The sequence below is a fragment of the Plectropomus leopardus genome, chromosome 9, assembly GCF_026936395.1.
Source record: "Plectropomus leopardus strain MGB_pleo_1.0 chromosome 9, ASM2693639v1, whole genome shotgun sequence".
In the NCBI taxonomy this organism is placed as follows: domain Eukaryota; kingdom Metazoa; phylum Chordata; class Actinopteri; order Perciformes; family Serranidae; genus Plectropomus; species Plectropomus leopardus.
Genome location: NC_142184.1, coordinates 27,178,343 through 27,194,497, shown reverse-complemented (window position 1 = coordinate 27,194,497; position 16,155 = coordinate 27,178,343). Strand labels below are relative to the sequence as shown.

Here is a 16,155-nt window from a genome sequence, read left to right as displayed (position 1 = left end):
CACTCACAAACACACATGCAGCAGGGTCATTGGTTAATTTAAAAGCCACCTCAGGGGGCTGATGCTGTCACATTAATGCAAAGCAGTGAGGACACTTTCCTTATCTCGCTCTTAAAAAAAAAAGACAACACTGAACCTCTGATCCAACCTGCATCTTCACTTTATCCCCTACTGGCTCATCCTCTCTTCCATCTCCATCATCCTTTTTCTCGACAGCTGCCTCAGCTGGAAAGATTTTCTGACTAGCTTGCGTTGTTTGTGTGTGTGTGTGTGTGTGATGGATTAGGGAGGAATGAAGGAATGCTGCAAAATGAGTGTTCGGTGTCGTGACACAGCCATCTCTGAGCATGACACAGTAACCTCATTCTGTCTCAGTTATCAAGAATATCTTAACAGCATTAAAAATTAACAAGTGTGTGCTCCTGCTGTTCAAGCATTACTCCAAAACCACTGGTTCTCATTCATTACTTAATGGCAATTAGTTACAATTCGATTTTTGAATGCCATACTACTTATTCTTGTTTTATCTCTTCAATACAAACTAATCTGCAGAGCGTTTATTTCTTCTGGTTTTATTTTAAAGCATTTAAAGCATTTGAAGCTGTCACTGAGAGAACAAACAACTCCAACATTGCATGAAACACTCTGTGTCACTGACTTCATTTATTTCATTGTAGTAAACTTAAGGTAATTTTACTTTGCATTGCCTTTGTACAACTTTCTGTATTGCTTTGTGCCGCCACAGAGAGAGAGAGGGTGGTGTTCATCCTGTGCAAAATGGAGCAGATGATATCAGAGATTCAGAGTGAAACAAAAAGTAAAAATGAGTAAAGTCCTCTCTGACAGGTATTAACTGAGGTCTCAGTTTTGAGAAACGCAAGCTTAAATAACTTAACATGCCTTTTCTTACATTAATCCAGGAACACAACGACCAGGGCCAAGGTGGTGGAGGACTGGTCGCGGGAAGGAGGTGTGCTGCTGATGGGCTATGAGATGTACCGCCTCTTGTCTCTGAAAAAGAGCTTTGTTGCTGGGAGAAAGAAGAAGAGCAAGAAAACCACGGGACCCGTAGTCATCGACCTAGATGAAGAAGACAGGCAGCAGGAACTGCTCAAAGGTCAGAGAGACGAAGAGAAACAAAGACGAGTAGAACATAGGAACATAGGCAAAAAATATCATACATGCTGGTTTCCAAAGCTCCTAGAACATCACTGAAGGTATTTTCGCCTGTTCTTCAGGTATTGAGAGAGCCTTGGCCCGGCCCGGTCCAGACGTGGTGATCTGTGACGAAGGCCATCGCATCAAGAACTGCCATGCCAGCACGTCGCAGACTCTGAAAAACATCCGAACCAGACGCCGCGTGGTCCTGACTGGCTATCCACTCCAGAACAACCTGATCGAGTACTGGTGCATGGTCGACTTTGTCCGACCTGACTTCCTAGGTATGGGGCAAGATCAGCATTTTGTTTCAGGGAATGTTTTTGCTAGTCTATCTGTGAGATAAGCATGAAGATGTTGGCGAGCCGTCTTTAAGATCAGAAGACTAATTTGGTCATTTGTTTTCTGTTAATCTTTAACTATAGTATTATTATCTCACACGTATTTCAGGTACGCGGCAGGAGTTCAGTAACATGTTTGAGCGTCCCATTCTGAACGGGCAGTGTGTGGACAGCACACCTCAGGACGTCCAGCTGATGAGGTACAGGAGCCATGTGCTACACAGCCTGCTGGAGGGTTTCGTACAGAGGTGAGACAGCTGCCTTCATAAACCCACAACTACTGCCTCGAAAACAAAATCCAACTCCTTTAAAGATTTAATAGAGAATACTAAGGCCTGACTTTTTCCCACCTTCAGTTTTAATAGTATTTTCCAAATACTGACCGCAACTTGTCCTTATTCCAGACGAGGTCATGACGTCCTTAAGGACCAGCTGCCCTCGAAAGAGGAACATGTGATCCTGGTGCGGCTGTCTCCATTGCAGAGGGCGCTGTACACGGAGTTCATGAACCGCTTCAGAGAGGCAGGAAACACCGGCTGGCTCAGCCTCAACCCACTGAAGGCTTTTTGTGTCTGCTGCAAGGTGAGGAGGAGGAGAGCATGTGTGTGAAACATTACCTACAAAAGAATCTCCATCTGTCTTTTTTTTTTTTTTTTAAATCAGTGTCATAGATACAATTACCAAAGGTTGTAATTTTAAAATGTCATGATTAATCGTTTTATCAACAGGATAAACATAAATATTCTATGTACAAATGGCGTCTTGCTTTATATGAATACCTGCAGTCACTGAAATACTGTTACACAAGTTACCATCTAAGTCAAAATGTTTGTGTAACAAGATGAATTCCTGTATATTTATCACACTTGGCAAATCCAGTGATTGCTACCTTGAGAGTGTTTTCACGCCACTGATCTCCTGTAATTCTTCAGATTTGGAACCATCCAGACGTGCTGTACGAGGCCTTACAGAAGGAAAACATGGCCAGTGACCAGGACTTAGACCTTGATGACATCACCTCCACAGGCCCCGCCCGATGTCCAACTGCACCCAATCAAAAGTCCAAGCCCCTGGAGAACCCTAACCCCATCGGTGGACTGAGTCTTAACCAGCTACAGGAGAAAGCCAATCAGGTCATCACTTACGAATGGGTACGTTTCTCTGGAACTAATTGAATGTTTGTGCTTTATGTAATACAAAGCTGCACTATGCACTTTAAGAACACCAGCAATGCTCTCTAGTCTCAGTTAGATGATGTGCAGAACATTATGTTCCCCCTTACTGAGATGCTGCTGTCGATGCAGTGCTGCCACCCACAGAGTGATGGAGAGAAATACAAAAAGAATTATGAAACATTCATTTGACCACAATGATCCACTTCAGAGAAATCTGGACTCACCAACGTACAACACTTTATAACATGTTTAACCACTGACGTGCAATATTTTGGCACTTGTATTTTCCTGAAAATGAGGACAGCATGGAGCCCTAATTTTGTTCCTAAGCATTATTACACTCATTAGCTGGAGTTGTATTTGCCTGGCAACAATGTGTAAATAAACATTCTGTTAGGAAGCATTGGAAACTGAATGGGGACTTGAATATTTTTGGTGATTATAGCTGAAAAATTGTGATACATCTGTGCATACTCAGTAATGCATGGTGTGTTTCCTTAAGACACCATCAAAATGTTTAGAGCAAGTTAAATTCCACAATATTTGTTGCATTGCATAACATGAAGGTGAATTTTAAGTAAAATCATAGCGTTGGTTGCTTATATTGTTTGCAAACCAGCAATGTAACCTCACTTCTTTAAAGTCAGTCTCAATCGGTTAAATAAGGACATCTATTCAGCTGAACTATGAATCTGAAGGTGATTTTTAATACTGTAGTAAGGTGCATTTTTAACAGTTTCTCTCTCTCTCAGGCAAAGGACATTATGTATGACTACAAGCCCGGCATCCTGGAGAACTCTGCAAAAATGGTGCTACTGTTCCATCTGATAGAGGAGAGCGTCAGGAAGGGAGACAAAATCCTCGTCTTCAGGTACAAAATCAGACACAAGATTTGATCTAGAAAATAAAGAAAACTCAAACTTCTTCTTTTCTCTGCTTTAATTTTCTGATTTGATTAAGTTCTGCTCTGTTATTGCATTTACATTACTTGTGATCCAATCCCTAATTTTGCCCTAATGTGTCTGCTTCCTGCAGTCAGAGTCTGTCCACACTGACTGTGATTGAGGACTTTCTGGCTAAGAGACCAGTGCCGCCATCGCCCAACACGTCCAGCAGAGACAGACCCAAACAGAACTGGGTTCGCAACCTCAACTACTACAGTAAGTAATCAGTAATTATGATTTAAAGATGTTTTATTCAGCATTTGGTACAATAAAAATTTTAAAAATGAGAAACTTGCTAAAATGCTGTTGAAAACTTGACATATAGACTTGGAATAGGAGGAGACAGGTTGAAATGTTATTTTAAGCTCAGTAACAGGTGACTCGTAAAGTTTAGCTCAAAATATTCTGATTTACTCAGGTATTGTGTCTACCATGCGTAATTAATTGTGCATACTCATCAATGTTATTTCTTGAGGGTATTTCTGACTACAGTGGTTGAGTTGTGCAGTGGTACTCCTCATAGACTCACAATGAGTGCTGCCACCTGCTGGTGTTTCTTGATAACAGACAGACTTTGGTCTATCATTACATATCAGCACAGAGATGACTGAACAGCTTTTTAAGTGTTTCTGTATTTCAGCAATATATAAAAAAACTGTCTTGTAAAATATGAGCTTTATCAGTGAAGTCACTTTAATAACCCTGTAAAAGAGAATTGAGTTCAACTTCGTCCACGGTTATCTTATGTTATCTTATCTTCAACTTGTGTCCTCTGCACACATTTGTTTTGTTTGACCTATAGATTACATATATTAGCAGGGGAGATCAGATCCACATTCACACAGTTGCATTACATAGCGAAGGCACGCAGGTAGTCCGGACTGTTCTAAATCTCCATCGTTTGTATGATATCCTAAAGGGTTGGATGGAAGTACCACGGCCTCAGAGAGAGAGAGACTGATAAACCAGTTCAACGATCCCATGAACACCTCAGCGTGGGTCTTCCTGCTGTCAACCAGGTAAAACACGCAATAACAGTAATATTAAAGGATTACATCACCCACAAAATGATCATGTGCTCCCCCTGTGCGACGTTGTATTTGGGAAGAATACTTTGTTTTTTACACATGCCTCCACACTGAATGAATAATCCAAAAATGTAGATAACAATTAATGAATTAGAGTATATATAGGCCACATTTAACAACAGCAAAACTATACCACTCTGTTTGAGTTATGTGAGAGACTGTAAACCTATTTTTTTATATAGTTTTGCTGGTTTTAAACACAGCCCCCTTCACTCCAGTTGATCAAGAATTTTCTCTTTTTCTGGATCTGTGGTTAAGCATGGAGGCACGCAAAAAAGAAACAAAGCTGTCTTCAGGAATGCAACATAACACGAAGTGAATAATTGATAGAAACATTATCATTTTGTGGGTGAAGTTTTCCTTTCATGGAAGAAAATGGATGATGTGCAACAATAACAAATATAACCCGAATTTCTGACCTCTCTGGGCCTCAGGGCTGGTTGTCTGGGCGTAAACTTGATTGGGGCAAACCGTGTGGTCGTGTTTGACGCCTCCTGGAACCCTTGTCATGACGCCCAGGCTGTGTGCCGCGTCTACCGCTACGGTCAAAGGAAGCCGTGTCATATCTACCGGCTGGTGTGCGACTTTACGTTGGAGAAGAAGATCTATGACCGACAGATCTCCAAACAGGGCATGTCAGGTGAGTGGAAAGGCACTGGTGAGATTAATTTGCAGGTGTAATTTGTAAAAAATAGCTTTGTAGAGTTTGGGGATGTTTTTTCAATATTTGTTAGTTTTTCATTTGATGTTCTTATTGGACAAAATGGCAGCACAATCACATTATTCGGACCAACACAGAATTAAAGGAAGGGTTGAAGAAGAAAAAGTAGAGATTGAAAAAAAACTGAACCACCTATAAAACAGATCATATTGGAAAATATGAAGCATATTAAAACCTCAATCCATGCATTTTTCTTCTTGAATATACAAATTTAGTGCATTCTTCTCTTTTCTCTCATGAATATACCACATAGTGAATATCTGTGCCCTCAGCTGACTACTCTGTCAAACATCTGTCAGTAATCAGACTCACTGAAAGTCCCAGTCTGGGCTAACCAGTGTGAGCACCCAGCAGACAGACACCCCCCTCCCGAAACTAAATAATCAGCTTTGTGTTGAAACCAGAGTTCTTCTGCCAAGCGGCTCTTGTCTGACAGAGTAAACGGTCTCAAGTGTTAGCTGTGAGCTTTGACTGGCAAGACAGACACATTGAGGCCGCTTACGCTTTGGAGAGCTGAAGATTTTCGTTTCTTTTAAGTTTTCTCTCTTTTTGCCTCCATCATTTCCTTCCCTCCTCCCTTTCCAATCATCCCGCTCCTCTGAACCCTTCCTCTGTCTCTCTCTTCTGGCTTTCTCTCTCCTTCCCTCCATTAGACCGGGTGGTGGATGACCTGAACCCTGTGCTGACCTTCACCAAGAGGGAAGTGGAGTCTCTTCTTCACTTTGTGGAGGAGGAACCGGACCCCTCTCAAGTCCATCTGCAGCCCCAGGACAGCATGGAGAGCGTCCTTCGAAAGGCTCTTCACCTCTATCCTCTCCAGATTACTAAGGTAGATGAGCAGAGGTGACTGCGAAAAAACACTGTCCCTGTATGCCAGTGATTCCTAACCAGCTGTACTTCCGCAGTTAACAGGGAGTACAGGAAAATATTGCACTGTAGCTCAACTGATTTGAAATAATTTAACAACAGTTTGATTAGAAAATACAATATATATATATATATGAGTTATCTGTAATTTTAACATAATGTGTCACAATTAAGTGTATTAAAAGTATTAAGCAAGCACACAGAGAAGTCCAAACTCTGAGCTAAAAATAAAGTGTAAATACTAAAACTAAAAGGAATTAATATGCAGTTAAAGTAGTTAGATAAAAGTAATGGCTAAATGGCTGGAATAGCTAAATGTCCAGCTTCTGCTGCAAACAGTAGAAATGGTGCAGTGGTATGTCTTAAAGAAAATGTAGGGAACCACTGCCATAGGTTGCATGTGTTTTGCACTGCCTACATTTTTTCAAGATCCATTGTGGTCCTCTTAGGCTTAAAATGTTCTGAAGTCAGTTTTCATTTTAAGTAGGCTTTACATAAGATAACTGAAAGCCCTCTATTAATTCAATAAGTCACTGGCTGTTATGGTGACTAAATAAAGCTTCAAGGATTGTCAAACTCCTCATAAATTTAACTTCCAGATCTTTGTGTTGAATAAATCTGAGGTGAGAACTACATCAAGCGGATGCAGTCTTGCTTTGCGTTACATTTATAACACTGTTTTAAGTAGCTCATGAGGAGTTTGAGAGGCGCTGAGTTGCATCATAGTTAAACCTGATGGATTCTCAGTGGATGTTCACTGGACTAAAATGTAATCGCAAAAATGGATCTCACAGGATTTTAAGCTTGCATTTTGAGTCTTTCATTTGGCACATTAATGTGTTCTCTTCCAGCGTATTCACCGTTAGAAGCCTGTAAGAATTCAAATTCTCACCTGAATTCACTTCTTCTGAATGAATTTAACATGTGACGCCTTCCACCACATTGAAGCTTTAAGATGACACAGTGCTCCAAGAATGACGCCTATCTCACTTTTTTTTCTTTCTGCCTTCCAGCAACCATTCCCCCACGAGTCCCTGCTGATGGATCGCAGGGAGCTGAAGCTGAGCAAGGCTGAGAAGAAAGCAGCAAAGAAAGGTTACGAGGAAGAGAAGAGGGCATCTGTGCCATACACCCGCCCTTCCTACGCGCACTACTACCCTGCCAGTGACCAGAGCCTCACTAACATCCCTGCCTTCAGTCAGAGAAACTGGTCAGTGACTCACAGCAGCAACAAAAAAGATACTTTTTCATTTCATAAGGAACTGATTAGCAATATCTTAACCTCGTTTTACAAATGAACACATGAATTAATAATAAAATAAACTCTGCTCAGGCGCCCTCCTCCTCGCACTGAAGAGAAGCCAGTGGCCAGTATCCGGCCAGTCCAGTCAACTCCAGTTCCCATGATGCCCCGACAGGCGTCTGCAGGCTCGGCTCCAGGCAACGACTCATCAGGTTCCAGCCTCGGAGGTTTTCCTGTCAACTGCCTGCAAAAAGCTGGTGTGTTTGTACAGAGGATCGTCACCACTACTGGTACGTAAACTATACATGTGGTTGATCTTATTTTGTCTGTTTATTTATTTTTATTTTTATTTAATTCTCCATTTCTGCACAATTCGTATTTCATCTTCATTCTATCATCCCTTTTTGTCCCAAGAATCATCCACTTTTCATGATCTTTTCTGAATAATAATTGATGTTTCTATCTAATCTTAGTAAATTTGGTCTTTCGTGGTTTCTTTCAGACATAGTGATTCCAGGCACCAACAGCTCGACAGATGTCCAGGCCAGGATCACTGCGGGAGAGAGCATCCACATCATCAGAGGCACCAAAGGTACATTAACTCTTTACTTTTCTTTTGAAAAAAGTTTGTGTGTTGCCCACAGTAATCAATTAAATGTAAAAAAAAATATGTGCTCGTCCTGGCTTCTAAGATGTGAGAATTTGTTGTTTTTCATCTTACATGACACACTTTGCCTTTTGGACTGTTGTTCAGACAAAACAATGAATAGTTTGCAGGATTGTCTGTGACTGTTTATAGAAATGCTGATCAGCAAAAGTGAGAGTAGAAGCCAAACCTAGATTCATTCTTGTTTAGCTTTTTGCCTCGCTATATTTGCGTTTTTTTCTGCATTGTGTCTCTTGGATGTCTTATGATCTGATTCCCTAGTTGCTTCTGTTTAGTTGAGAGCCGACCTCACCTGAGCTCTGTGGGATACACACCCATAAATGTCACAAACACAGAAATTTTTAAAAAATACAGGCACAGGGCAGAGTCTGTCGAAAAATACCCCGACACACACACTTCCAGTGGCTCTGAGTGATTAACTGAGAGGGCTTACTTCTGCACGAGTCTATACATTGTTTTTTTTTTGGTTTTTTTTAGGAAATCTTACATGCAGGTCAGAGTAAAGTTTGTGTGTACTGATCATTTCCCTTCACCTTCACACTGTCTGTTTTAGGGACTTACATCAGGTCGTCTGATGGTCGAATCTTTGCCATCAGAGCAGCTAATAGGGCCAAGACTGCAGAGGAGAGCACTACAGCACCACCCAAAGGTAAGATGATCTATTAGAAGAACTGACCTCGAGTTTAAGCATACAGGAACTTTGGTTAGACAAGCAAAGGTTAAAACAAAAAAGACTATGCACAAAATATGACAGACATTATTATATTTAAGCAAATCCAGCCCATGTTAGCCCAGGGTATAAGCCCTCTGTCAAAAGCTTATATGTAATCCTTTGTTTCTTCTTCTCAGACTCCCAGGCCCTATCGGACGAAGTGTCAACCAATGGCAGCAACGGCTGCCTGTCACCTGACAGGAAGCAACAGGTACCCTCCAAGCCTGTGCCCCGCCCCCTTTCACCCGACAGTCCGGAGATCATCAGCGAGTTGCAGCGCTACACGAGTGGCTCAGGAGCTGGCACCACCGCAGGTGCCGGAGCTCAGCCAGAGAGCAACATGAACAAGCTGCCGAACACCAAACCGGCTCAGACCAATGGGAGCAGTTTTACTGGTGGAAATCTGAGCCACCATGATGCCTCCGTGACTAACGTAATCCAGCCCAACATGGACGCCACTGCAGCCCAAGACCTGAGAACAGGCTCCAAGCGCAAAGCCTCCACCCCGTCCATGGACGAGCGACCCAGTAAGCAGCCGTCTGCAGACAAACACTCCTCAGCCCCTCTGGCTACAAAAGGCTTCCCCTTCTCCGGGGGCTACGGCCTCCCCCCACTGGGCCTCAACCCCGCCATGTTGGGTGGGTCACTGGGGCACCCGCTCTTCATGGGCGCAGGCTTGCCTTACTTCCAGCCCCCACACACTCAACTGGGGGACCCCAGTTACATGTACCCAGATCTGTTCGGCTTAAGTGGATCCAGCGCAGTCCCCACCTCTTCCTCCTCCTCCTGCTCGACGACAACCACCGCGACTGCCGTCTCATCGTCGTCATCATCTTCATCATCTTCTGCATCAGTCAAAGCTGCCAGTTCAGTTCCAGGGGCCCTGCCGCCATTCATGCTGAGCCCCAGCATGGTGGGCATGGCCGGGATGCTCCCACCTGGCTTCCCTCTCTCTTACAGTCAGTCTCTGGCAAGCCTCTACACAGGGTCGATGCTCCCGGGCGGACTGCCAGGGCCAGCCGCCACTCCTGGACCAGCTGGAGCCAGCTTTCTCTCCCAGTACCCTCCCACTGCTGCCTCCAGTTCTTCCTCATCCTCTCCCTCCTCTTTTTCCCCCTCAGCGCGATCTGAAGGCCACCGGGGCCCGGTGCTGATGAACGGCGGGAATGTCAGCAGCGCCAGCAGCTCGGATGATGACGATGATGTAATTGAGGTGAGGGGACAGTGACAGACGAATGATGTTTGAGCAAGCTTGATTCAATTTAAAAATCATCAAAATAGGATGACATCCTGTTCGCCTGGAGGCAGGCTGCAAAGGGCCTGTGCCCGAGGCCGTGAGGGAAATGGACAAAAAAATGAAAGACAAATGATGTTTTGACAACTGAGCCCCTGCTAAAGTGTTTCCTCTGTTCGTCTCTGCCTTGGAGAAACAGTCTGAACGGGGATTAACCGCAGACTGAACACAGAGTGACAAATCTCAATGCTGAGTATCAGAAGATGAAACCAGAGGAAGAAAAAAAAGCTCCAAAGCAAAGAAGAGAATGAAAATCAGAGGACTTTGGGCTTCCAAGTTTTTGTCCAATACTGGCATTGAAACACTAATCACTGGACGTAGAACTGCTGCGCGTGGGCCTGCGGTGACCACAAACGGCCACTAGTTGTAGTGTTGACTTTAGAGATTCTAGTTCTGCAGCTTTGCTAAATGTCAAGACTCTTTTGCTTTTTTCAGCTAAATAAAAAGATGACAGTAGGGTGGAGTTGCTTATGAAAAAAAAGGTTTGATTATTAAGTTACCTGGTAGCTTGTTAAATATCAGTAACTGAAATGGTATTGTTTGTCAGTTGTCGAATATTGCTACTGAATATTTCTTCAAATGGTAAAAAAGATCATCAGAACTTTTAAAAAAGCATTTTGATTGAACTTAATAATTCACTGCCAGGACAGGGGTATTGTATGTTTTTGCTCTCGAAGAAAAAAATAAAGAAGCGGGATCATCTTGAAGTATCAAAGAGGCGGTTGAGGCTTGGCAAAGATGAGGTTTAAAGACAATTACTGAAACCTTAAAACTAATGAAAGAATGTATGCTTAATCAAATGCCTTTAAACCAGGCCTTTTTTAATGGAGTCCTTCTGTTTAGGCATCAGACGTGGGAATATCTGATTTTTCTTTTTTTGTGCATTTTATATTTATGTACTCTCTTTTATTTTTTAAAAAGAAAAATCATTGCCTAAAAACAGCCAGGTGAAAATGAGAAGAAAAAACTGTGTTCTTGTGAGGTGTCCTCCTCGTAGCGGAGAAACAACCAACAGAAAATGCCTTTTTGCCTCCATCTTTCTGAATGTTAACTGTGAGAGAGGAGAAATAACGAGAGACGGGAGGTCACTGCGGCTCTCTGAATCTCACCCACAGTCTTACTGTAGCCTAGAGAAAAGCGATGCAAAGCACTCACTCAAGCCTATATATGTATTCGTACGACCCCGGAGGAATTAATCTCGCAAACCCCAGAGTTTTGGTTACGCTTGTGTCGGTTACTGTGTTCGTATCTGTGTGTCGTGTTTTTAAGGTTTAAAAAAGGAATCGTTTAAAAGAAAAAAAAAAGAAAAAAAAGGAAAAATAGAAACTCGCATTACTCGGTTTTCTGACGACGGCACGGATTCCACCTCTTCTCTGCTGTTTTTTTTTGTTATTCCCCTCTCTGTCTCATCTCACCCTGTGAAGAGAGAATATTGTGAAACCAAACTTTTTTTTTTAAGAGATGGTGTAGCTTTGCCAAAAAACAAAAACTGCACAAGCACATCAGAGACCTCCATCGAAGAGAATTGTGTCTTAAGAGACCAAATAATGTTGTCACCAATGTAGAGCAGAATTCAAAAGTCCACCACGGCGGCACGCTCTCTCTATAGCATCCACACAGCCACAGTCGAGAAGTACATATCCATCTCTCCGTATGACCTTGCAGGTAACACTGTACACTGTACTGCACTGTAAAAGAGACACAAATCTGTATAGACCGGTTGAAAGCTGAGAAAGCTTCATCATGTGACCAAGTTCCCTTTAGATCACCCATCAGTTCTGCTGTTCCAATCAATCCCCTCTGATCACACAAACTGATCTACTTTGGCCTGCACTGTCCATGTGTGGAAGATCTTCTCCTCCAAAAATGACTGCAGCGAGAGCTTTAAAACCCACCAGCTCTTTTGTCAAAAAACCGAAACATCGTCAAGTTAAGACTGAGCATTTCCTGTTCCTTTTTGTTCCATGTATTTTTTCTTCATACTGAAATTGTTAGTTTACTTATGTTTCATTTTTGTTCTCCTCTTTATACAATGTTTGAAATTACCAAATTTAATTTATTTATGACGGTGCATATTTATTCATTTTTATTTTTGTACAATTTTTTTCTGGGTTTCCTTATGTTGCTTTTTTTTGTTTTGTTTGTAAAATGTATATGGTCATACTGTTGTTACTACAGATGGAAAAAGACGCTTTGTTTTCTTGTGTTTGGTGATTTATTTTTTTTTTAATGATGATCTGCGAGTCTGACCCAGCTCATGTGAACTTGTGCAGAACTTGCATGTGGACCAACCGATTAGTGCGTTACTGTGCACATTAAGGGTAGCATTTTTAAGAGCGACAAATTATCATATCCCATTTGCGATAACTCTGTTCAGCTCTTGATTATGAGAAATCCCAAAAAAAGGGGCATCAGGGATACACTGATGTTTATCATGATACTGAGCTGTGCTAAAACTTCTTTATCAGCCATATGATATCCTGCCTGTTCACACGTTTCTTCACAATTGGGAAACAAATCTTAAGTATTTAATAATATGAGCCATTTGTGTGCATGTAAGCTCATTCACGAGTTCATGGGTCAGAAAGTGAAGCAGTCCAGCCACTCATCCTCTGAACAGAAAGAAAATATAATAATATCAAGTGCTTTTCTTTCCTTTTCTGTTTCTGTGGTTGATTACCATATCATCAGAAGTGTCCATCTGTGTCATCCCCACGATGGCAAAACAAGCGAGTTTCCTCTGTGTTGAACTGTTTGGTTGTCAGCTGTACGCTCGCCGCACTGACTGACTGCTCTTTTATTTCGCAGCTTTCTACTTGAATTTACATATTTATTTATACAAATCGATTCGGTCGGACGAGCCGACTTTCTCATTTCCATTTTAGCCGAGGAGAAGATTAAAGCTGCTGTCTTTGAGGATTGGCTCGAGTCAAAGCCTGTTGTGTAGTTTATCGATGAATAATGTGTATGACCTTGGATTACTTTTAGATCCTTTTTGGTTTTTTTTGTTTTTTTGCTTTTGGAAGTTTGTAAATAAAAAGAAACATGTTCTAAATAATACTTTTCCTAATTTTTTTCATCAGTAGTAGCAGCAGATGTAGTGTATATCCTCCTCATACACACACACACACACACATACACACACACACACACACACACACACACACACACACACACACACACACACACACACACAAACACAGGGGCATAGCATCAAAATCGGACCCATATGTGTAAGCAGTCTCTGTGGGTTCCCCACCCTTCCTCTCTTGATCTGTGTCTCACTCACTCAGGTTGTTAAAAAATGTTTACAAAGTTTGCTTTCATTCCCTTTCTTGTCTTTTTTGGGACCTCAATTTTTAAAGTCTATGGGTTTTTTGAAAGGGTTTTCGGTAAAATGTCTTAAATAAGGTCTTTGGTTAACACCTGAATAAAGATATTTCGACGTTTTGTTCTGGAACATAAAATACGTCCGCTTAAACACGATTTTTGAACTTTTAAGGGTTTACTCATCTTAAAAAAAGGCAGTTGCTAACAAGTGGCCAAATGGGACTACAGTGTTTGTTGGCGACGGTAGACATCATCACACCGGACACATCACACACACACCGAACTCATTAAACCGACTTGTCCACCTTTACAGCTTTACAGAGTCGCATTCTAACTTGTAAATTTATCTGTTTATAATATTTTTTCAATCACGATTTAATTTGTTTTTTTAGTGTTTGTAGTTGTGATGTTTAATTCGTGTGATCGCAATGGAGTTCGTCTATAGCCTAACAATAGCCTTTTGGTTCTGGTGATTTCATTTAAGCTTCAAAAAACACAAAAATTGTGTTCATCTGTAAATATTATCATGCTTAACAAAACGTGTAAGTCTCATAAACTTGTGTTCATCAGAGAGCTTATTTTTGGTGATAATCACAAATCCCATTCAAAAATCCCATTAGGTTTTTGACAAGGGAACCAGTGCAATGCCAACTTCCTGGGTGGCCTACAAAAATATGTCATCCCTTCACCACTCTATAGTGCAGGGGCGAGAGGGGCCCGAAAAAAACTCCCCTATTTTTAAACAATGTTCACTCTTTCAACCGATTTATTTAGCCGGTTTTAATTTAGTTTTGGCACTGATTACAAGGGCTCTGCTGGTTAATCAGTCCCTCTCCCCCACCCACTGCTACGCCCCTGCACAAACACATACACATACACACACAGGTGCATGTAAAGTTAATGATTATGCTGTTTTCAAGAAACTGAACCATAATGAAAGTTTTACAGCCAAATGACAACAAGTATAATTTTCTCTCAACCACATCCCCATGAAAAATAAACAATGGCGTATTTATTTTTACACGTAAATCTATAGTTCATTATTTGTCTTTAAGTAACAAGTGTTTGCATGTCTATTGTCACTTATTAGACTTCCTGTGCGCAGAATCACTTTGGGCTCTTTTTAAGAGATCAAATGTAACCAAAAAGCCCTAAAACTCTCTCAGGAAAAAAGCATCTGTACTGTTTGTCTGATCCAGATCCTGATTCAGTTTAAGTGTTTGGTGGTGCGTTTTCCTCTTTCCCTCAGATGAATAAGCAAGCACTCATGATTTAAAAACAAAAGTCAGAATCTAAAATCCGCTCCAGAAAATACCATATTCTGTCAAATGATTTTTAAAAACCACACTGCCAATAGGTGTTTTTACATAAAAACCTCATATTGCATAGTTAAATTAATGTTTTACATTTCTTACCCTTGAAAAAAGATGAATGTTGATATTAAATTAACCAAACTGTTAAAGGCCAATTGTCTTTTTAAAACGTATGATATCTACTCTTACAATATGTTAGGGATAAAAAAAGAATATGTGGCATTTTTAAAGAAAAGCTTGTAATCTAAGCCATATGAGTGAAACAAATTGCAAAATGAATCATCATTTCAAAAATAACTTTCTTTGTGTCTTCGGTCTATTCGTTTTGTACTCATAGATGTCAGCACGCTCAGCATCATTCCTTTTACAGTAAACTTATTCATCCTGCTGAATGTAACACTGAGGGTGACATCTGGGTTTAGTTTGTACTGACCCACTTTGTATGTCCTACTTTAATAACTGGTCAAACACATACTGGAGTTTTGTGTGTGTAAAACCTGCATATACAAGCAGATGTTAATTTGTAGAGAAATTGGAGTAGTCAAATTGAAATCCTTAAAATAGAATTAGGGCATGAAATAAACAATTTTGTCTCCTGACAATTGTGTTTAATCTCAAAATTCCACTCACCAAAAGAGGATAAAATGGATAACGGGGACATCAGCCTCTATATCCAGTGAGAGATGTAAAATGTCTGAATGGTAACAAGGAATATCTTCTTTTATCTGATAAATGTCAGAGGGTGATGGCTTTACAGAGACGAATGACTGAATTAAAACAGCTCACTGGCTAACTTGCATGGTTATTAGATTGCAGAACATGAGTACCTGTTGTGGTTTTGCATGTGTACACCTGCGCTTTCATTTGATCTCATTTGATCCATAACTATTTCGTTCCAATTTAACATCCACAGTGGCTATACATAACAAAATCCACACCCACTTTCACCATAGAAGTAGGATTTTAAAACAAAACTGTGTTTCCAAAACAAATATATAAGCCAGAAAGTTATTGGTCACAGAGATAAATCAGTAGTTGGCTGGTGGTTATATCCCAGCCTGAACAGACTATGTCATTCAGAGTTATGTATGAAGGTGCTGTGTGTGAACGCTGAATTTGGTGAAACTGTACGGTGATGCCTGTGAACCTTATCTATCTGTGTCTGTAAACTCTGAGTGGAGGTTTAGTCAGTGTCATGTCCTTGTTTCATGTTTACTTGCTGCAATCTATGTGTATGTAGTTTTTTTTCTAAATGTGATGTGTGTTCTGATTATTCAGAATAAAATGAATGCATCTATTGAT

The 16,155-nt window shown here is 41.1% G+C and overlaps 1 protein-coding gene across 3 annotated transcripts in view; it reads left to right on the top strand.

The window, feature by feature from the left end:
- LOC121946567 (helicase ARIP4-like) overlaps nucleotides 1-13,268 on the top strand; it is a 78,333-nt gene extending 65,065 nt beyond the window's left edge. For all 3 annotated transcript variants that reach the window (XM_042491188.2, XM_042491190.2, XM_042491189.2), the window contains 15 exons: nucleotides 921-1,117; nucleotides 1,239-1,442; nucleotides 1,609-1,747; nucleotides 1,904-2,081; nucleotides 2,432-2,650; nucleotides 3,427-3,545; nucleotides 3,710-3,834; nucleotides 4,538-4,637; nucleotides 5,141-5,346; nucleotides 6,081-6,256; nucleotides 7,308-7,504; nucleotides 7,628-7,827; nucleotides 8,040-8,129; nucleotides 8,758-8,853; nucleotides 9,054-13,268. In XM_042491188.2, the coding sequence (XP_042347122.2) occupies nucleotides 921-1,117; nucleotides 1,239-1,442; nucleotides 1,609-1,747; nucleotides 1,904-2,081; nucleotides 2,432-2,650; nucleotides 3,427-3,545; nucleotides 3,710-3,834; nucleotides 4,538-4,637; nucleotides 5,141-5,346; nucleotides 6,081-6,256; nucleotides 7,308-7,504; nucleotides 7,628-7,827; nucleotides 8,040-8,129; nucleotides 8,758-8,853; nucleotides 9,054-10,144 (3,337 nt within the window). In that variant the 3' untranslated portion in view covers nucleotides 10,145-13,268. The remainder of the gene's footprint in view (nucleotides 1-920; nucleotides 1,118-1,238; nucleotides 1,443-1,608; nucleotides 1,748-1,903; nucleotides 2,082-2,431; nucleotides 2,651-3,426; nucleotides 3,546-3,709; nucleotides 3,835-4,537; nucleotides 4,638-5,140; nucleotides 5,347-6,080; nucleotides 6,257-7,307; nucleotides 7,505-7,627; nucleotides 7,828-8,039; nucleotides 8,130-8,757; nucleotides 8,854-9,053) is intronic.
- Nucleotides 13,269-16,155: the final 2,887 nt, after the last annotated feature.